Here is a 20,982-nt window from a genome sequence, read left to right as displayed (position 1 = left end):
CATGAGCTGGCAGCAGCACTATTACAGCGGCTCTGCAGCCGGGGCGGCCAAATTCGCACCCTCGCCGGCCGCGGCGCAGCTGGCTGGCCACTGCGTGGACTACAGCCAGGACATGCACCTGAAAATGAGCAAGAAAATCGCCCAGCTTACTAAGGTAAGGGGCGGGGCGGGGACGGAGGCGACCCTGTGCGCGTCGAGCCGGCTCACCGGCCCGCCTGGAAGGCAGTGAGCCCAAGGGGGCTCCTGGCGAGAAGCAACAGCCTGAGATTTATCTCCAAAACCACTCAAACTTAGGTGGAACGCTGACGACGAGGATTTAAACTAGGCAGTACCACTGGATTTATGGGACTTGCTGAATTCATAGGACTTGCACCTCTTTGTCCTTTAGGGTTAACCCACGCAGAACAAATTAGGGTTTACTTTCTCAGTTTCACAACGGTACACGATTTTACTGTTGCTCCCAGGCATCTGCCAGGGCTCCAGGAGGCATCACACTACAGTACCACATGAAGTACAGTACCGTATTTACCTAACATGACCCGAATCCTCGGAATTAATGAGTATCTGTTATTGGTTACGCATTTATGGAGAGAATAAACTTTCTGAGATTATTCCAAGGAATGTAGGAGGGTAAAACATACCTTGTGTGCCATTTGGGGGATTTAATGAGTCATTCTTTATCCTGATAAAATGTCAAACAAGGCTTATTAGATGAATCACACTGTGTCAGCGTTTTGTTAAGTGGTTCAGTTTACCAAAAGATAGTTTTCAAAGAGCAAATCGCTTGCATGTTTACCAACTGTGATTTAGGATGGCACCTGTGTTAGTGAGCTCTTCTAATTTAGTAAATGTTGATAATAGAAAAGAGTTGGTGCCTGAAGCAAGAGAAGTTTGGATCAATTATCCTGCTCTGTTTAGATCTTACTGGCAATTTAGCAATACCCATTAAATGTGAAGAAGTGATTTGTGATTTTTGGAAGTTAGTAGAGGTGATAACTACTTAATGAGTGTTGGTATGCTGAGATGAAGACATAGGGCAGGGAGTCGCAGGATATTACTAGGTAAACTGAAGTCTGACTCCAAAATTCTCAGTATATACTTTCACTATTGGTCTTTTTGAGAGAGTACACTAAGTCATTAGAATTGGAAGGAGGGAAAGGAATAATATAAAAGGAATGAAACGTAATAAAACAAGGAATAAATGAAGGGTAAAAAGATTTCAGTGAAGAAATGTTATTGAGGTTAGAAAAATAATAAGGAAGGACTAAAGAATAAGGGAACAATGAAGGTGAAAAAGAAAAGGTGTAGGTATTTAACAGTAAATCTCAACCATGCAAAGCAAGCAACATTTTGTGAAATGGTTTTTGTTTGTTCTTTTTTTTTTTTTTTATTGGACGTCAACACAGTCTCAGGTTGCTAAGTATCACAGTTTTTACTATTTCCTCTTGTGATAGAGAGTACCAAAATTCACAGAAAGAAAGAACTAGGAAGAAATGATAACACAGAGTCATCAGAGCATTTCTACAATTGGGGCTCTCCTGCAATAGCATTTGATCTTCATAATATTAATGTTCAAAGTGAAGTACATGAGTATTTATTTATTTATTATGATTTTTTCTTAGAAGATGTCCACACATCCTTTGTTCTTATTTTAGATTGTAACCCCCCAGAGTTCTGCTGTAATAGAAACACTCAATAAATCGGTAGTGGAACTGTGTATTCTTTAATGAAAGCTGTTTCACTTCAGTAAACTTTATTTCTTTCTACTTACACTGTTCAATTTCCTGTTCTTTTATCAGAAAAAAAAATTCACAGAAGGTAGGATATTACATGGATGTTGATAGCACTTTCAGCCTTCACACCACGCTCCTTGAATCTAATAAGCCACTGTCCCTGTGCCAGTGCTTCATCACTGCAGAGTGTTGTATCTAATCCTTCTTGGGGGTTACTGGGACTCTGATCAGTGTTTGTAGTTACGGTATCTAAACACTGTCACCACCCCATCAACGTCTTAAGTGCTTCAGACATTTAAAACCTTATACTAGGGTTTCTCAGTGTTGCATTGGTTGATTCCTTGTTGATGATCTATCTTGTGCATTATAGGATGTTTAGCAGTATCACTGCCCTACATAATTGGTGTCAGTAGACTTCCACCCCAATTGTTCCCTCCCCAATATCATGATAGTAAGCATTACCAGATGTTCCTGGGGCAGAGTGGGGCAAGGGAGAGGTGGCAAAATCATGCCAGGTAAGGGACGAATACCATTGAATACTGAAATATCTATAGAAGTTCTTCCACCTCTACCTCTTGCCTTTATATTTACTTGAGATGAAGTCTGACAATGAAACAATCCTGTAATAGGACTCTTGATACAGCCAGTTCCCTTTAGTTCCTGAAAATGTACAATAAGACCTGCTTTTCTTATGTACTATTTGGAAACTGTCAAATTGTAAAGTCATATACACTTATTGCAAATACTATGCCATAAGCACGGCATCATGAATATGTGTACATACATATATGCATATACACATATGTGTATATATGTATGTCCATATATATTATGTATGTGTATATAATTAGAAACTCTGTTCTTCTCCATAAGAGTTTTACTCATGAAGAGTTTACTAATAAATTCACACCAATAGAGAGATTAAGTAGAACTATGGATGCAACTTGTTAATATCTTACATTTCTATTAGATAATATAAAGGTAATTATTAAAGTAGGATCTATTTTCTGGGGAAGGGAGTCAGTAAAAATCACTCCTCAGCCTTATAGTAGCAGTATAATTAAAAATATGCCTTGGGAATCTGGCACACATCCTGAATTAAAATTTCCACTCCCCTACTTGCTAGTAGCATGACCTTGAGCAAGTCACTAAATTCTGAGCCTCAGTTCCCAAATCTTTAAAGTAAGGATGACAGTACCTATTTTAGAGAGTTATAGGCTCTTCATTCAGGCCATCATTGAAAATATTTACTATATACTAATAGTATTCATAAAATATTTGCAGTATATTTTAAATACCCCTTTAAAATTTCTGCTTTGGGTACCATTATATCATAGTGTATTTATTTTGAGGATTTCTCCCAAACTCTATAAAAATGTATATAGTAGTTGTTTTCTTATTTGAATATCAATAAAGGTTTTACATTCACATTGTTTGTAGTATAGTATTGAAAGGCATGTTAAGAAATCTGGCTGGCTTTGAAAGGGTAAGGGTGACAGTTTTCTACTATACAGTATTGTATATAATAAGGTTCAGTATGTTTTTAACTGAAGAAAAAGTCTCAACTGAATGCATAATTGTTCATATTCTGTCTTTCAAGAGCCTAAGATAGCAGCTTCTTGTGGTAAGAACTGCAGTTCTTAAAGCAGGTTTTATGTAAGGGTACTTTTCTAAGTGTTAGAAATGCAGTGGGGAGCAGGACATAGTCCTCGGCCTGTTAAAAGATGTCTAGCATATTTAGGTCAACCATGTCAAATTTTAAGAATTAATATTAGATTCTTGAATTAATAATAATTCTCATGTTGTGGCATAGTTCTGAAATTGTTATGGTTGAACCATCTCAGTAAGACAGGGAAGCTGGGTGGAATCCATTCTGTTTTATAAGATCACATTTACATACTTCTCTGTTTGTCCTTATGATACTTCCCCACCCCTGCCTGGTACTGGGCATTGAATCCAGGGGGACTGGGGCTGGGAGCTATATCCCTGGCCCTTTTTACATTTTATTTTGAGATAGAGTCTTGCCAAGTTGCCAAGGCTAGTCTGTAATTTAAGAATCCTTCATCTGTCTCAGCCTCCTGAGTAGTTGGAATTACAGGCATGTGCCATTGCTTCTGGCCTTTTGTTTGGATTCTATAGTGCAATAGATTAAAAAGGAAACTGGTAGGACATAATTATAATAGTATTATTTTTTATCTCTTTTTTTTTTCTTTTTTGGCCCCTTTCTGTCTCTTTCAATTTACTCTTAGGCTGGTTTATTCTCTGACATGAGTGAACTTGATATTTCTGGTTACTCTTAGATAATAAAAATCATCCTTCAATAACTAAGTCACAAAGGTCTCAGCTTGATTATTAAAATGACAGTGCAAATAAACAAATAAAATTTCTAGACCAAACCCAAATTAAAGATGAAGCTTCTCCCCCTATGCAGATTTTTTTGGCCCTGTGTTTTGCAAGGGACAAGTTAGTAATTGGGGAAGGACTTCATTGACTTTTTTCCTTCTGACCCTGCTTTTCTACTCTTCCTTGCCAGTCCTGGTTTCAGATCCCTCCAAAGTTGGAGGAGGAAGAAGGAAGAGGAGGAGGGAAAAGGAGCTTCAGAGCTTTAGCTAAGAATCTAGATGATGATCTATCTTTAGTGCTTTTATAGTCTTGGTAGATGTTTCAAGATTTTTCACTTGAGAATCCTGTATCTTTCATCTTAGTTGCTTGAGACTTTCACATTAAGTTCCTTGAAAATGAAAATGTATTCTGGCTGGTTGCTGGCTCCTTCCTCAGCTCTTGGAGCTGGCAGTAAGTATCTTCATCATCATTTTGTTGAAGTCTGTTCAGGTTCCAGATAATCCGTTTGGATGGATCCATGTGACTCTACCACAGCTTTCTGTTTCTTCCTGTAAGACCCATATCTGGTCCCTAGGAACTAATCATTCTTTGTACAAAACTAGGAGTGGTCCTAGTTCAGCCATCTCTTTTGTTCTCCAGTGCATCTTCATTCATCTCCCATTCTTTAGATTTTCCAGGGATGAATCAGGTGTCTAGGTCAGATGTTCTTGAAAGTGCTTGAGACATGTATCAAGCCCTTCATATGATCCCCTCAAAGCCTTTTTTCCTGTGCTAGAGGTGTGGAATGAGAATTTTCTCTCTTCCCCATAAAAAGGCCTGGGTCCTTATTACCATAAATCTCATGAATATCTCCATAACCAGCTCTGTAATCTCCTTGAAGTCACATTTTACTAGTGTTGGTTGAGGGTAGGAGGTAAGACACTTCTGACATTCCTTTCTTTAGACTGCCTCCTTTGAAATTTTAGGAAAGTTCTGGCATCTGCTTTGGAGTGTTAATTCTATTGTCTTTAGTTCTTAGTAGAAACTTCCCTTTTAATGTCCTGCTGTGTTAGCTTCTTATGAAAGGCCTCTATTGTTGCTTATACTTCAATACAGCTCAGTCCACTTATCACTTATAGACATAACTAGTAGAAGGTAGAGTATGAGTTTCCAAGAAGCAGAAAGTAGTTTTGTTTTCTATGATTAGCATCAGTAAGTCTACTTCTTTTAATACTGTGGCCCTTTTACCAAGCAATGTCCTGACCTACTTAGCCTTTGTTGGACTTTCCTTACTCAGAATTCTTATAATATTTATTATCTGTAATTCGCAAATACAATTTATTGTTTTTGTAAATATACCTTTTCCCCCTGATTTTGATTATACCTTTCTGATTATAGGGACCATATCTTGTATTTTGTCTTACCTTGATATTAATGCTTTGCATGTATCATAAAAGCTAATGAGTATTTATTGAAGATGATGATGGTAGTTGTAGTGGTAATGATATGACACGTAATTTTGCTATACAGTAGAAAAAGTAGCATTTTTGAGAAATTGTATCTGCTACTTTTCTGGGCTAATGATAGATTAGTTTGGCTGAGTTAAAATATTCTTACGTATTGAAATGTTTATTGGCTTCCCATTGAACTGCTTCAGAAAGCTATATTATTTCATAATATTCTTATATATATATTTCATAATATACTTTATTTTGTTATAAAAATAAAAATATCAAGCACTTTGTCTAAAATATAAACATTGTCATTTCAAAATGTAGGCCTTTAATATACTAGTATCTTACCAAATATTTTAGGAAATTTTATACCATTTAATGATAACTCTGCTTTTATTATATCTAAAACCACAATGTTTGTAGAAAGCTTAAACCAGTGAAAATTTCACACAGTCCTGGTTCCTCTACATTAAATAAGACTGATTTTCACTAATTGGGGGTGTGTGTATGTGTGCGTGCGTGTGCATGCTTTTTTATAGTTTAATATCTAGGAGATTATGAATTACCTAAGTAAATAGCCACTTTTGGTACAAGTTGGGTTTTTGAACTAGAGTTGAAAGTATAGTTACAGTCGGCTGTGTTTCAGTTTAGGACTAGTACAAGCCAAATGCAGCATCTTTTTTTTTTTTTTTTTTTTCTCTCTCCTTTGTTAACACTGCAGCTCAGCCATCTTCTTGTGCAATAGCCTGGATGTAATCTTTAGTCATAGGTGAGTGGTTTGGATTAATTTCGTGTATTTTACTAATGGACACAAGAGCATGATAAAAGGGACTGCCTTTATAGTTAAAATTTTGATTTAGAGCTGGCAGAAACCTTAAACTTGACAACCCTAATCCTCTCATTTATAGATGCAGAAATTGATGATCCAAAGTTAATTGAATATTACACAACCTTGTCACTGGCAGAATCTGGACTTCAACCCAGGTCTCTGAATTGGTCTAGGATGGGTGGCTACATCAGTAGGTTTCTTTTCTGTAAGTCTACCTTCTTCCTAATATTAGTTGTTCAGTAGAGGTTACAGAGTTGTTATTGTTTTTTCTTATAGGAACCATATTTGACTTATCTCACTCATGGATTTTTAATAACAAGTGCAACCAATGTGCTTCTCCCATACAATGTAGAAAATTTCTGAGTTTATAGATAGTATATTTTGTAACTGTGGCTCAGTAATTTTGTAATAGAGCTATATGTGTGTGCCTCTGTTTTAAAATAAATGTCAAAATATTTTCGTGTTTTTATTAACAGCTTTAGCCATACCAGACCTAAAAAATAATGTAGTTACATTAATTTGGAGGCTGCTATGCTTGGTGTGAAAGTTACTATTATGGTTATTTTAGAATGTTTTTCCTTAACTGCTTGCTTTCCTAATTGTATTGTTACCTAGACCCAATTCTAGAAGGCAATAAATTGAAAACTTTCCAGTTTTTATCATTTATTCTTTGTTGATAAAAATTCTTTACTATTCTCTAATTCCCAAGGTTTTAAAAAGTTGTATGAAGGATAAGAGTCTGGTAGGAATATGTTATTGAAGTAATTTGTTTGTTTTAATTGAATTAGTAAAGTCCCTGTATATTAACTCTTAAAAAATTATGAGTATTTCTGAAAATTTTGTATCACTTATATTTGAGATGAGGAAGAAAAGTTATGCAGGACTTATAAAGCAAGTAAGATTCTGAATGGATAAAATACTATCCTTTCTTTTGATTGACCTTGTGAGATTTTAAAAAGCAAAACTCTTATCTGTGAGCATCCAGATAAAGTTAATATTATGTCATGAAATGGAATTAGTTTGTTTCACCATATAGAGTTTCTATTCTGCAGGCCACTTGTGAATGAAAAGGACATTAAGTAAAACTGTCAGAATTGGTGCTTCATAGCCCTTTTTAGAAATGGAAACCTGAGGGGGGGACAATTGCTAACTGAATTTGGGGTTTTAAAAAGTAAAAGAATGTTATAAATGGTAATTTGATGTGGGGAAAATTTCTCAGGTTTTTATTGTATATTTCAGGTGTGTTCTGAGCCACAGGGTTTCTTTTAGCTTTACCTGAGAACTTCTGGCCTTTAACATATTATAGGTTGAGTATTCCCTATCTAAAATGTTTGGGACTAAATGTGTTTCAGATTTTTTTTGTGTATTTATTTTTTAATATTTACATAGACTTTACTGGTTGAGTATTCCTAACCCCAAATCTAAAATGCTCTAGAGTTCAAAATCTTTGCGTATCATGTCAGCATTCAAAAAGTTTTGGAGCCTGTCACAGTGGCACCATCTGTAGCCTCTGCTGCCTGGGAGGCTGAGTCATGAGGATCCCTTTAGCTCAGGAGTTCAGGGTCAGCTTGGGCAATGCACCTGGTCCTCATCTCAAAATAACAACAACAAAATGGATTTGGGAGTATTTCAGATTAGGGATGTTTTACCTGTACTAGAAAATATTCTTTTACTACCAATCCATGTTTTAAAATAAATTTTGGAAACACTGACCTTCACAAATTGTGGACTGTCAGTTGTAGTCAGTATTTTGGTATATTTAACATTTGAGGCTAAAGCAAATATCTTAGAAAATCTTTTATTTTTAGCTTTTTATTAAACTATATCAGTAAGCTACTGTTATTTGTCGACCTTAGGCCTATGTCATTAATACTTATATCATTCTTTCCTACCACAACTTCCACAAAAATATGTAAAAAATATAGTAAGTCTCTCTCTCTCTCTCTCTCTCTCTCTCTCTCTATATATATATATATATATATACACACACACACATATATATGTGTGTGTGTGTTAGATATATATATATGTGTGTGTGTGTATTGTTTTTACCTGTATCTATTACTGCTGTCATCTTGATTTGTAAATGAAGGCTGAACCTACCAAAAGCTCTACAGTAGACGGGAGAACAAAAGATTTAGTAATCAATAACAAAAATGTGTGTATTTGATATTTCAGACTCTGTTACTCTCTACCACTTCATTTATTATAAAGGAGATAGTATTTATGGTGTACTTTTAAAAATTGCTCATCTGTAGCTCTCATTTATATGTACCATCTCTATATTGAGCTTTAAGGAGTTTGAAAGTGAAAAATTTTTGTCCAAATATTGCATTATTAGAATTTAGATTATCAATAAAGTTGATAATTTTAGTAATATTAGGATAAATTCCTATTTACTTGAAATTATTGGGGAATGAGCTTAGATAAATAGAGGTTACTATAAGGATTATAATTTTCCACCTTAATTTTAAACTGTATCATACCCAGATTGCACTAGAATCCTTTATCACCTCCAAATTATTATTATGATCATTAGTAACATGCCTAGGAAATTAAGCCAATTTTATACTAAATCTATTAGGCCAAACTTATAAATGTTGAATCTTTATTTCTGAATAAATTTCGTTAATCCCTTTTTATTTGCCATGTCTCCCTTTCTTATAAAAATGAAGTATAAAGTTTGACTATGTAAATTCTAGGCATTGACCTTTTTAGTTGAGCAGAATTAAGTTTATTCTAGTGAATATGTATCTGTGTTCACAGGTATGAGTAGAGTATCACTTACATGAAATGCTTGGGACCAGAAGTGTTTTGAATTTCAAACTTTCAGATTTTGGAATATTTGTGTATACATAATAAAATATTTTGGGGACCTAAGTCTAAACACAAAATTTGGTTACATTTCATATACACTCCTACACAGTCTAAAGGTAATTTTATACAATATTTTTTTGTATTTTTTATACAACATTTTTTTGTATTTGTGTTTTGACTGTGACCTCTTACATAACATCTGGTGTGGAATTTTCTACTTTTAGCATCATATTGGTGCTCAGAAAATTTTCTATCTACCAGCATTTTGGGTATTTAAGTTAGGGATGCCCAACCTACATTTGCATTTTGCATTTTGTTCCTCCTAAAGTACAGTCTTAGCAGAATCTCATTTCTTTAAGAAAACATTTCATGATCAACATACTAAATAGTATTCTTTTCTTACTCTTAAATGTTTTGCCTAGAGAAACATTATATAAACAAAGTATATGCAATTTGTGGGGGAAGTTGTGTATTTGAGTGTCAATACTGTGTGTGTGTGTTTAATGATCTAAACAGTAATAAAAGAAAATATACGTAAATCTGACTGCAGCAGAGCATATAATATAGGATCATGTGTTTGGTAGATTAGTTGAATGCTAGATCATTAAAGACATTGTGGTAGGCCTTACTCATTATTTATTCCTGTTAATTTACATTCCATCTTGGTCTATATTTTTTAAATTTTTCAATAGTCTTAAAAATGTCATGGAATTATATTTATCATATATAATAATTATAACATTTATCAATCTATGAATCCTGACAAATTTTAAATATATAACTCTGGGCAACTTTTTCTATTTGAATTTCAATGTCACTACATGCTAGTGTATAACCTTCAAAATGTTTTAACTTCTCAGAAATCATGTCCTCATATGTAATATAATAATAACAAAGCCTACCTCACAGAATTATCATAAAGGTCAAAGGAGATAATTTATATAGGTGAGAAGCGCTCAATAAATGTCAAGTCCTACCCACTCTCTAGTTCCTTCCACCTGATTCGGACTCTGCTGCCATCACCTTTAACACTAAAGTATGTTTTCTCATATATTCTCTTTTCTGATAGAGATATGTTTTACATTGCTAGGGACCACAACTCACAAAAGTAAAGGTTCATCAACAAATAAAATAGTTAGTTCTCATGGTTCATATGATTATGTTTTGTTCCAGGGAAAGTATACAGTTAGATTCCTGACAGCACTCGGTCACAACATGCCCATAATCTCATCACCCTATTGTTTTATGTGCATTTCTGTTTAAAATACTCTGTTTACTATATATTGTCGATTCAGTAACACTGAACTCATAGCCAGTAGTAGCAAGCACAATTCATGCCTGCATGAAGCTTATCTAACCCACCATGAGTGCTGATTTGGGGATTACATACACATTTTAACAAGTAGGTGAATGTGCAAATATGGAGTTCATGAATATAGAGGATCAGTTATATCTAAAAATGGAGGCAGAACTTTGCATCTGCTGTTTACTTAGCCCCTGCTCTCACTTGTCAGCTGTTGTCATGGGCCTGTGTGATTGTGACTCTTGTTACCACCCTAACCACCCTCATAAGAATGTGACTTACTCTTATTATCTCTCCAAACACCCTCTATCAAGAGAGGTGGAGGGGATCGTGGGGGTGGGACTATTCTTCTTTTGTGTGAGTTGCCAGTCACCCAGTAGCCACCCTACAATCATAAGCATGGGTTAAAATTACATTCACATTCTGTCCTTATCCAATAGTGGTAATCTAGAACCTGAATATGCTACATTGCTCTAGGCCAGGAAAAAAAACAATAAAATATATATATATATATTTTATATATATATATATAAATATATATATATTTTTATATATATATATATATATAAAATTCTAGAATCTGCAGCAAAAGCTTTAAAAATATAGTATTGTTTGTTTTAATTTAAATAAAGTCTTTTATGTTTATCGTTTGCTTAAAATACATGTGCAGTTACTTCCTTCTCAGCATAAACTGTCAATGTGGGAGTTGGTTTTTTTTAACTCTCTCTAGGTACCTGAAGATAACTAGAAAGCTTATATTCTGAAACTGTAACACATTTAGCTGGGTAGTTCTGGATTGACCTTATACTTCATATAGAAAGCTTTTTAAATACTATTTATTGAAATTTAGAAGTCTTAGGCACATGATCTGTATCCTGACAAAGGCCATCCTTAAATGTCCATACCTGTCCACTTTTTCTTGTCCCACTTGTCTGGTGCTGATCAGAAAATACTTATTATAAAGGAGCCCCCAGATAAGAGTACTCTGTGGTTGTGAGGGAGTTAGAAAAGTTAACCTATCTGGAGTAAAAATTTTATTTGAACCAAGCCCATGATTTGAATGTTGCTCTCTTGAGGATCATATATGCTTTTTCCCTTCAACCGTGAGTCACCCTTGCTATTTGCTTTTTTAATTCTAATTTCTTTCTCTTTTTTAAAATACTTTTTTAGTTGTTGATGGACCTTTATTTATTTATATGCCATGCTGAGAATGGAACCCAGTGCCTCACACATGCTAGGCAAGCGCTCTACCACTGAGCTAAGACCCTAATCCAAATTCTAATTTCTTGGTTGTGTGTCATTGTTAGATTGTGGCAGAATACCACACCCCTCCCAATCATTCTCCATAGAGAGGTACACACCCTAATCCTGGAAACCTGTGACTGTTACTTTAACATTTGCAGGTCTGATTTATCTGATTTACTTAAGCATTTTGAGATAGGTTGTCCTTGTTTATTTATTTGGGGCAAGTGTAATCACAAGGACCCTTGTAAATGGTAGAGGGAGGTGGAAGACTCAATGTCAGAGTCACCAGAATGTACAAATATTTGACTAGCATTTGCTGGTTTTGAAGATGAAAGGAAATCAAATGCCACAGAATGTAGGTAGCTTCTAGAATCTGGAAAAGGCAAGGAAACCACTTCTCCCCAAGAGCCTTCAGATGTCGGCCTGGTAAAACTCTTCACACTTCTGACCTCTAGGATTGTATGTTTAGTAACTTATTTTGTAGTGAATTTTTAAAGTATCAATAAGAAACTAATGCAGGTATTTATATTGCTCTCTATAAAATCATGAATCCATTTTTATCTGATTGCTAGTATTGCTGCACCATATGATGTTGCTAATCTCTGAATTGACAGTTGTGTTCTTCTTTTTCTATACATATTGGATAGATTAGCTACTTTTCTATTTTACTGAAACTATCAAGACTGTCATAACTTAAGTTATTTGTCTGGGCTCATTCTTTCCTTAAGAGAACTTTCTCCTGCCTTAATCCTTATTGTGTTGCTGTTTCTGTGCCTCAGATAGATAGGGACAGATGAGAATCAAGGAAACAAATTGGGGAGCTCTTGTAATAGTATTGCTGAGAAATGATGAGAGCCTGAATTAGAATGGCAGTAACAGAAAGAAGAGATATGAGAAACATTTTGGAGATAACCTTTTCAGGACTTTGTAATCATATCTTGTAGGACAATAGGTCTCTATCATATACTAGGTACTACTTATGTATTTGATGAATGAGAGAGAGAATGAATGACTAGGCATTCATGACGGATTAGTGTGAATTGAAATAGTAATATTAGGAAGAACATATATTAGGTACTTATTACTTAATAACAAGCCCCACCACCACCGGCTTAGCTGCTTAAAACACACATTTGTTATCTCACGATAATTTGAGGTTCAGGATTGTAGGTGTCACTTGGCTGTGTGGTTCTGGCTCAGGGCTTCTCACGAGGTTGGCTAGGGTTCTTGTCTCAGAAGATTTGACTAGCACTGGAAGTTCCACCTTTGAGTTCACTTATATGGCTGTTAGTAAGAGACTGTAATCCTTTTCCATGTGGAACTCTCCACAGCAAATGCTCTGAGAGGTGGGGAGGGAAAGAGACCAAGATGGAAGCTATGGTCTTTTTATAGCATAATCATAAAGTGACATGCCATCCCCTTGGGTATGAATCCTGTTGGTTACTCAGAACCACTATGGCATAGTAGAGCAGGTGATTATGCACATATTTTCAAAATCCTCTGCACTCCTGTGGAGAGGATCATTGGTTGGATATGGGGGAGAGAAGCAGGTGGGTTATTACAGAATAATCCAGAACCTAAGTTTTATCTGATAGGTATAGAAAAACCTATAGCTAATCCAGAACCTTGAATTTTGTCTGATAGATAGAGCGAAGAATTGGATTTTAGTAAAATTATAGAGCTTCAGTAGAAAATAATTTGGCTAATCTACCATTGAATTACTATGTAGGAATGGAAGTGAGGCTAGGATGTAGCAATAGAGTAAGAGAAAATTTAGGAATTGAGAGGACCATTGGTGTATGTAAAGATGCTGACTAGAGCTTACTATGATGAGGAAGGTTGAATGATAAATCTGAAAAGTAGGATAAGCCATGCCTACTGTGTTGCATAAGATTAATATTAGATTCAGGACGAAACAGAGTGTTCAAGAGATTAAGTAACTTGGTTGGAGTCACGCTGCCAGTAGAGCTGGGATTTGAACTTAGATTTCTCTAACTGTACCATGTTGCCCCTTTCAGAAGGCAGCATTAGACAGTTTGATGAATACCCAAATCATTCTCAGATACTATTATTAGTTAGGTGCAATATAAAATACAATCTTGAAAAAGGAATGGGGCAGAAAGGGAGTTCTGAGGATGTAGGGAATTAATTTTGTGTGTTTGTCTGGCTTATTGTTTACATGCTAGCTCAGAAATTTCAGAGACTATAATAAGGTCAAGTGGGGATGGTAGTCAATGGTGAGAGGAGTCAGGGAGTAGGGATGGACACTGGAATTAACTTGAGATCTGTTCTGTAATCCTATGGATAAATAAAGTGGAATATAGGGCATTAGAATGCAGAATCTTGCATGCTGAAGGTTTTTTAAAGGAACAAACTAGAAAATTGTAAATGTTAAGCAAACTAAAGTTTTAAAACAAAATGTGATGTATTTAAGTGAATTATTTGATCAACTTGTTGTTTCTAACTTGATTATTAATTTATTTGCATAAAATTCCAGCAAGTTATGTCATATTCAGATAACAAATAACATACATACAAATACCAGTGTTCTCTTGCTTACTAGATATATGAAATTCTTTTTAGGTTTGTTACCTTTTTGTTGAGACCTAACCTTATATCTGAAAATATTTTCTATCAAATCTAAATATATTTTAGAAAAATAACAGAAATTATTTAACAAGAAGATATTGTGTTAAATATTGCCTTTAGAGTTAATATCTTTAAGGTACATACAACTTCATTTCTAAACACAATGTCAATTTAGCAGGCATTTTTTTTTAACTGTGTATGGGTTTTTTTCATTATTTTATTGAGGTAAAATTCAGGTACAATAAAATGCACATATTTGAAGTATATAATTTGATCAGCTTTTGACATGTATGTAACCAATATAATCAATATAAAAAGCATTTCTATTCCTTTTTTAAAATTTGAAATTATGCACTGTTTCCTGCATAATTTATTACATTAGAAATCAATCACCTTAAGATATATAGAACCCCATTCCCACATGTCAACTATTTCAAAATTAAATGACACATTTATAAATATCTCAGAGGTCAAGGAAGAAAGCACAAGAAAAGTAAATAAAAAGTGCTTTGAACCAAGTGCTAATAAAAGCTTAAAATATCAGGATTTCTGTGATGAAACAGTACTCAGATGAACATTTATAATTTAAAGTACTTGTATCAGAAGCTAGAATAACAATCAAATCATTTTCAATTTATGTAGTAGGAAGGAAAAAGAGTAGGAGCAGAAATATATAAAGAAAAAATACAGCTAAAATTTGATTTAAAAAAGTCCAATCAAGAAAAAAGCAAGAACACAAATTAATATCAATGGAAAGGGAGCTATCAAAATAATACTACAGATGCTAAAAATATATTAAGGTAATATTATAATTGTATGCCAACATATGTGATAAGCTTACATCACATTAGAGAAGGATCCATGTGCTGCTGAGAAAAAGGTATATTCAATCATTGGTGGATGAAATATTTTATATATGTCTGTTAAGTCTAAAATTATCAAATTGTATTTTTTGCTTCTGTAGCTTCTTCATTTGTTTTTTCTTTGGAGGGACAGAGGCATGTTAAGGTTACCCAGTATTATTGTTTTGTGGTCTGTTTGATTCTTGAAATTGAGAAGGGTTTCTTTGATATTGGTAGATGCTCCATTGTTAGGGGCATAAATATTTACAATTGTTATGTCTTGCTGATGTATGATTCCCTTAAGCAGTATGAAATGGTCTTCTTTGTCTCTTCTAATTAACTTTGTTTGAAGTCCACTTCATCTGATATGAGGATAGAAACCCCTGCTTGTTTATGTGACCCATGTAAGTGATATGTTTTTTCCCATCCTTTCACCTTCAGTCTGGGTGTCTTTGCCTATGATGTGAGTCTCTTGGAGACAGCATATTGTTGAGTCAATTCTTAGTCCCCTATGTCAGTTTTGAACTCCACATTTCCTGGTCTCTGGTTCAGTCTCCAAACAATCTCTCCCACCCTGCACCCTTTCTTGTTTGTGTTCCTAGCCAGAAGTGCCTCTCCCAGACTACCTTGCAAACATTCAGATTGGAGGACAAGGGGTAGAACCACCAGGTGTATTTCCACAACCAGTTGTCCCCTGTGAAACCTCTCTCCACATTTGATTTTTCTCCTGGTCACTTTATTAAGGTGGTATTCCAAAATTCCAAATAAAACTCCAGGTCTTTTTTGAAGCAAAAGACAAAGAATTTGTTCTGGCCAGGGTCAAGGGAGCAGGGAGAGCAAGCAGTTCTGCAACCCTTGACCCTGATTGGGGATGAGAATCAGCTTATAAGGACTAAAACCACAAAGAAGGAGGTGGGGGGGAGGCAATTATAATCACAAGATAACATTTCATAAAGTGGAAAGTACATATTCTCAGAAATCACACCTTTAGTACATTTTTAGAAAAACAAGCTTGAATTAGTTTCATAGTTCAAGGATATTGTGATCAGGGTGCAAGAGGGTGAGGATGGTGGTGTTAGCTTCTATGTAAGTGGGCTCATGTAGAAGGGGAGCCAATTTCACACAGGGTGAGGTGTCTGAACAAAATGGGGTAAGTCTGGCCTAATTTTCAAATCAGTCCACAACAACTTCAGCACACTCTATATCATGTAGAGTGTGTGTTTACTGGGCCTATATTCCAGGCCAAACTCAGATTTGCCAGGAATTGGCCCCCTCGGCTGTCTGCCCCTGTGCAGCAGCTACAAAATGGTTCCTTCCTTAGCCTTCCGCAGGCTACCTGGAGAGATGGAGAGTATTAACTAGTTGTATAGCTGGTTCACTTTGTTATATTTCAGTGAAAAAAACAATCTCCCATATAGCTGCCTCTGGAAGGGCATACATCAGCAGGATGAGAGTAGAAGTGATGCCAGGAGAAGTTGTGATCATCTCTGATTTTAACTGATTATTTTCTGAAAAGTCTAAACTGTAATCTAGAAGGAACTAAATAGTCAGAAACAATAGGATTAAGTTTTTCTTTGCTGAATAGTTTTAAAGAATTACAAATAAGGAAATGAAGTGTGTTAAGAATATTGAGCTTTACTTTTTTTATGCCATGATTTGTGACTGATTTATACGTATTAGTTTTAGTACATTATAAAATAGAGGATATTTATATAAATGGAATGGTTTGAAGAGTTATATTAAAATTATATATCAAATAATAGTCTTTGTTGAACGTATTATGTGCTTTTCTGACAAATTAGCAAAAGGACAGCTGTGCGGATGGTAGTTTTACACAGTTTAGTACAGTCAACCCATATTAATAAGGCATTTATAATGATAAACATCTGAAGTACTGGCACAGTGCTTTATTTACGATAAGGGCCGAATAATTCTTATGCCTGACAGAATTTTCACTTATCTTTGTTATAGTTGGGTGCACAGCATTTTGCTTCAAGTAATTATATCTTTAGTCATGACCTAATTCAAACATGGATCAGAATAAAAGGGGTGAAAAGACTGAAATAATTCCAGTGAGTGGAGAGTATGTTTAGATAGAAAGTTTTAACGCAAATAAGCTAAAAACAAAACAAAACCCTAAGAAATGGTTTTCTTGAGTATAATGTATTCTAAAGTTGACTGGGGAAATTAAGAATGGGTATTTATTATTGGCAAAAATATTAATTGGAATGGAAATGAAAGTCTCAGGAAAGAACAATGTGAAATGTGTTTATTGAAGTGAGGGATGGCCATGTTACTCAGCATACATCCAGTTATCTGGTGTTGCTCTGGTTATCTCTTGATGCCTGTTTTACTTTTGAAAATTCCTTTTCAAAACCACAACCATTTGGTTATGCACATAGATTCTTGGGTTAGGAGTTCAGAAAGAGACAGCTGGGTGGTTTGTCTCTTCTCCAGTGTCTGGAGATTCAGATGGAAAGACTCAAGTGCCTGGATGTGATTGGAGAAGCTGGGAGTTGAAACAGTTGGATTTGAAGAATCCCCTTTCTTTTTTTCTTTTTTTTTTTAATTTTTTATTGTTGGCTGTTCAAAACATTACATAGTTCTTGATATATCATATTTCACACTTTGAGAAGAATCCCCTTTCAAGATAACTTTTTTACACATCTGGCACCTGGACTAGTATGACTTAAAGGCTGAACTTAGCTGAAATAGTTGACTGCAGGGCCTCCACTCTCCATGTAGCTGTGATAGTAGGAGCAAATGTGACTCCATTTTGTTTTCTGACTTCATCCTGTAAAGCAACCATGCCAAGTAGAAGAGTCATGACTGGAGCAAGATGTTCTTTTCCTTTTGCTATAGAAACCTTTAAGAACAGGGAACTACCTAATGGGGTATTGTTTCTGTAACTAGGGTAACGGGGATCTGTTTCTGTAACTGGGGTGACTGGGCTAATTGTGATTGGTTAGGCTTCCCTCCGCTTGACTGCACTGTCCTGCTTCTGTAACCTGGCTTGCTGGCATTGGCTAGAGCCCCCCCCCCAGCATCCCTTTTGCAGTTTTCAGGCTTATAAGGAGTGCCCTTGCAATTGCTCGGGGCTGATCAGGGGAACAGCTTTATGTTCTGGTCAGCCGCCACCGGTGTGCTTCAATAAAGGCTTGATTCGATTATACGTGAGTGGTCTGGAAGTCAGTTTATGAAACCCTGGGACAAAGCTTTAATTATAACATAGCTACGAGTTTATGATAGTGGAGCTCCTCTGTTTTAGGTCTCTTAGCTTCATTAAATCACAGTATAAATGTTCCACATTTATACTATGCCTAGATTCACATCACTTTGAGAAGAAAGGAAGTTCCTGACAAAAGTCTAGGATGTTCCTAATAGATTACATGAATAGCTTTACTTCTTGCAGATATTTGGAGATTTTAGTAGTGGAATTGATAAAGTTGATTTTATGATAAAACCATGATTTAGTAGCCAGCTAATTTAATGCCCAATGCCAAGTGGTGTCCTTTGCCGCAGTCTGGCTGGGCACAATCAGGAGCCACTTGTCAAAAGAAACTAACTTTATTTTTAGAACCACACACGCCAAACAAAACAGCCTCTCAGGAAAAACCCTCAGAGCCTCAACTGCCACCACCGGCTTCCCCCAAGCCTCTCTCTCCAACACAAGCTTCTCTCCCTCTCCCACAATCCTCCTGCTCTTGAGGCCGATTGGCTGGGTCACGTGGGTGGAGCCAAAAGAGTCCCCCAATGAGCAGCTCCGTGGTCTGAAAGGGCAGGGAAACAGCCCAATGAGCATCACCGCAGAGGAGCCAATCAGCTAGATGTTGCTGGGGCCGCTGTGAGCCAATCATCAGCCGGCAGCTGGAAGTTTGCTGGCAGCTGGAAGTTTGCTGGGGCCCCTTCGGCTGTGGCTCTCAACAGTCCTTAGATAAGGAAATAATATATTTTAGTATAGAATGTTACTATGGGATGGAAAAACCCTAATTTTAGGAAGTTTCAGTTCATTTCTTCTTGTAAGACTGTCATTTGTACCTGATAGCTACTATCATCTTGGGTGCCACATGTCCAAAATTGAATTAATCATCTCTCTTAAGCATTGCCCACATGCCAAAGAATGAGAAAATAAACCAAAAAAAAAAAAAAAATCTAGTTTCCTTTCTCATCTCTAGTCTGTCTGACCTTATCTTAAATTCCATCTTTTTGAATGAAATTAAAATTTTTTCTTCTCTCCCCACCACCTCTTTCTCCCTTTTCCACTTTTAAAATCTCTTTTAGATTTTCTTTTTCATTTCCATTCCATGAAGTAGATATCAGTGTAGACCTTACTTTTGCAAAGCCTTTGTATTCTTCTGACTTTATATTTCTTAATATCGTGATACTATTAAAAAATGTAATTTCCTATACAAGTGCTCATTTTCTCACATCAAATATAAACTCTGGTGTAGGAGAGACAAGTGGATATGGTATAGTAGAAAAGGGGAATATAAGGGGCATTGTCATTAAATATGAATCTTTTTTATATAAAGAATGTATGTGTTTACAACCTTAAACTTCTTTTCCAGAAATTCATTACCTTTCTTCAAATCCTTTCATGAGAACACTGAGATTTTTCTCAGTGGGGACAGCATCTTAATATTTGTCTCATTAAACTATATGTAGTTCCTACTGAGAAGTAGATTGAGACCTAAAAATATTCATGCCATAGCAAATAACAGAAATAATATTTCAAAATAAATTTACTTCTGTTAGAATTCAATTTGTGATACTAATGTTAAATTTCAGAATTCTTATTTTTGTAAAATTGATAGACATGGTATTTCTTATTTTTGATTGCTGAATTAATTTTATTGGCCCTTTGTATTTAGTGAAGCAGTACGTGATTTTCAATCTTTTTTTCACTCAGCCACTCCTCTTGGTGGTGGATGAGTGGCCATCAGAATGGAGAAGGAAACAGATATTTAGTTTTTTTAAATATAATTTTTGTAGTTGTAGATGGACACAGTATATTTTTATGTGGCGCTGAGGATTGAACCCAGTGCCTTACATGTGCAAGGCAGGCACTCCACCACTGAGCTACAGTCCCAGCCCCAGATGTATAGTTTTTTTTAGTAGGCCACTTAGTGATGGTTATGCTACCTGCTATCCTTACACCAAATTGAGACTATCTCACATAGTGATCAAAAGACATTTATAAGTGTGTAATATCTCCCTGGTTTGGGGGCAGAAAATGTTTGAAGCAATGCCGCAGTCTGGCTGGGCACAATCAGGAGCCACTTGTCAAAAGAAACTAACTTTATTTTTAGAACCACACACGCCAAACAAAACAGCCTCTCAGGAAAAACCCTCAGAGCCTCAACTGCCAGCACCGGCTTTCCACAAGCTTCTCTCTCCCACACAAGCTTCTCTCCACCTCCCACAATCCTCCTGCTCTTGAGGCCGATTGGCTGGGTTACGTGGGCGGAGCCAAAAAAGTCCCCCAATGAGCAGCTCCGTGGTCTGAAAGGGCAGGGAAACAGCCCAATGAGCATCACCGCAGAGAAGCCAATCAGCTAGATGTTGTTGGGGCCACTGTGAGCCAATCATCAGCCGGCAGCTGGAAGTTTGCTGGCAGCTGGAAGTTTGCTGGGGCCCCTTTGGCTGTGGCTCTCAACATCTCCCCCTCTCTGTTAAAACAACAAGCATGTGGCTTAGGGACCGTGCCTGCCTTAAGTTGTCCAATAGTACATATGGTCCTTAGGTTGGTACCATTGCAATTGGATCTTACCCGTCACTGACTACCGGTCCAGTATACAGCCACACCTGTGGAGAGGTCTTTGTACCAGCGGGGGGGTGAGGTTCTTTG

The 20,982-nt window shown here is 36.0% G+C and overlaps 1 protein-coding gene across 7 annotated transcripts in view; it reads left to right on the top strand.

Moving 5' to 3' along the window:
- Fam184a (family with sequence similarity 184 member A) overlaps positions 1-20,982 on the top strand; it is a 121,613-nt gene continuing 100,631 nt past the window's right edge. For 5 of the 7 annotated variants that reach the window (XR_007344403.1, XM_048795460.1, XM_048795397.1 and 2 more), the window contains exon 1: positions 7-154. Coding sequence is in view for 5 of the 7 variants with exons in the window: in XM_048795460.1 (XP_048651417.1) it covers positions 113-154 (42 nt within the window). In the remaining 2 variants the exon portion in view is untranslated. Of the gene's footprint in view, positions 155-5,817; positions 6,544-20,982 lie in introns of those variants that run through there. The other 2 variants (XM_015500756.2, XM_048795496.1) reach the window with 2 other exon arrangements.

This window comes from Marmota marmota, unplaced genomic scaffold (genome assembly GCF_001458135.2).
Source record: "Marmota marmota marmota unplaced genomic scaffold, marMar, whole genome shotgun sequence".
In the NCBI taxonomy this organism is placed as follows: Eukaryota; Metazoa; Chordata; class Mammalia; order Rodentia; family Sciuridae; genus Marmota; species Marmota marmota.
Note: the sequence above shows the minus strand (reverse complement) of the source record. Positions and strands in the feature narration are given on the sequence as shown.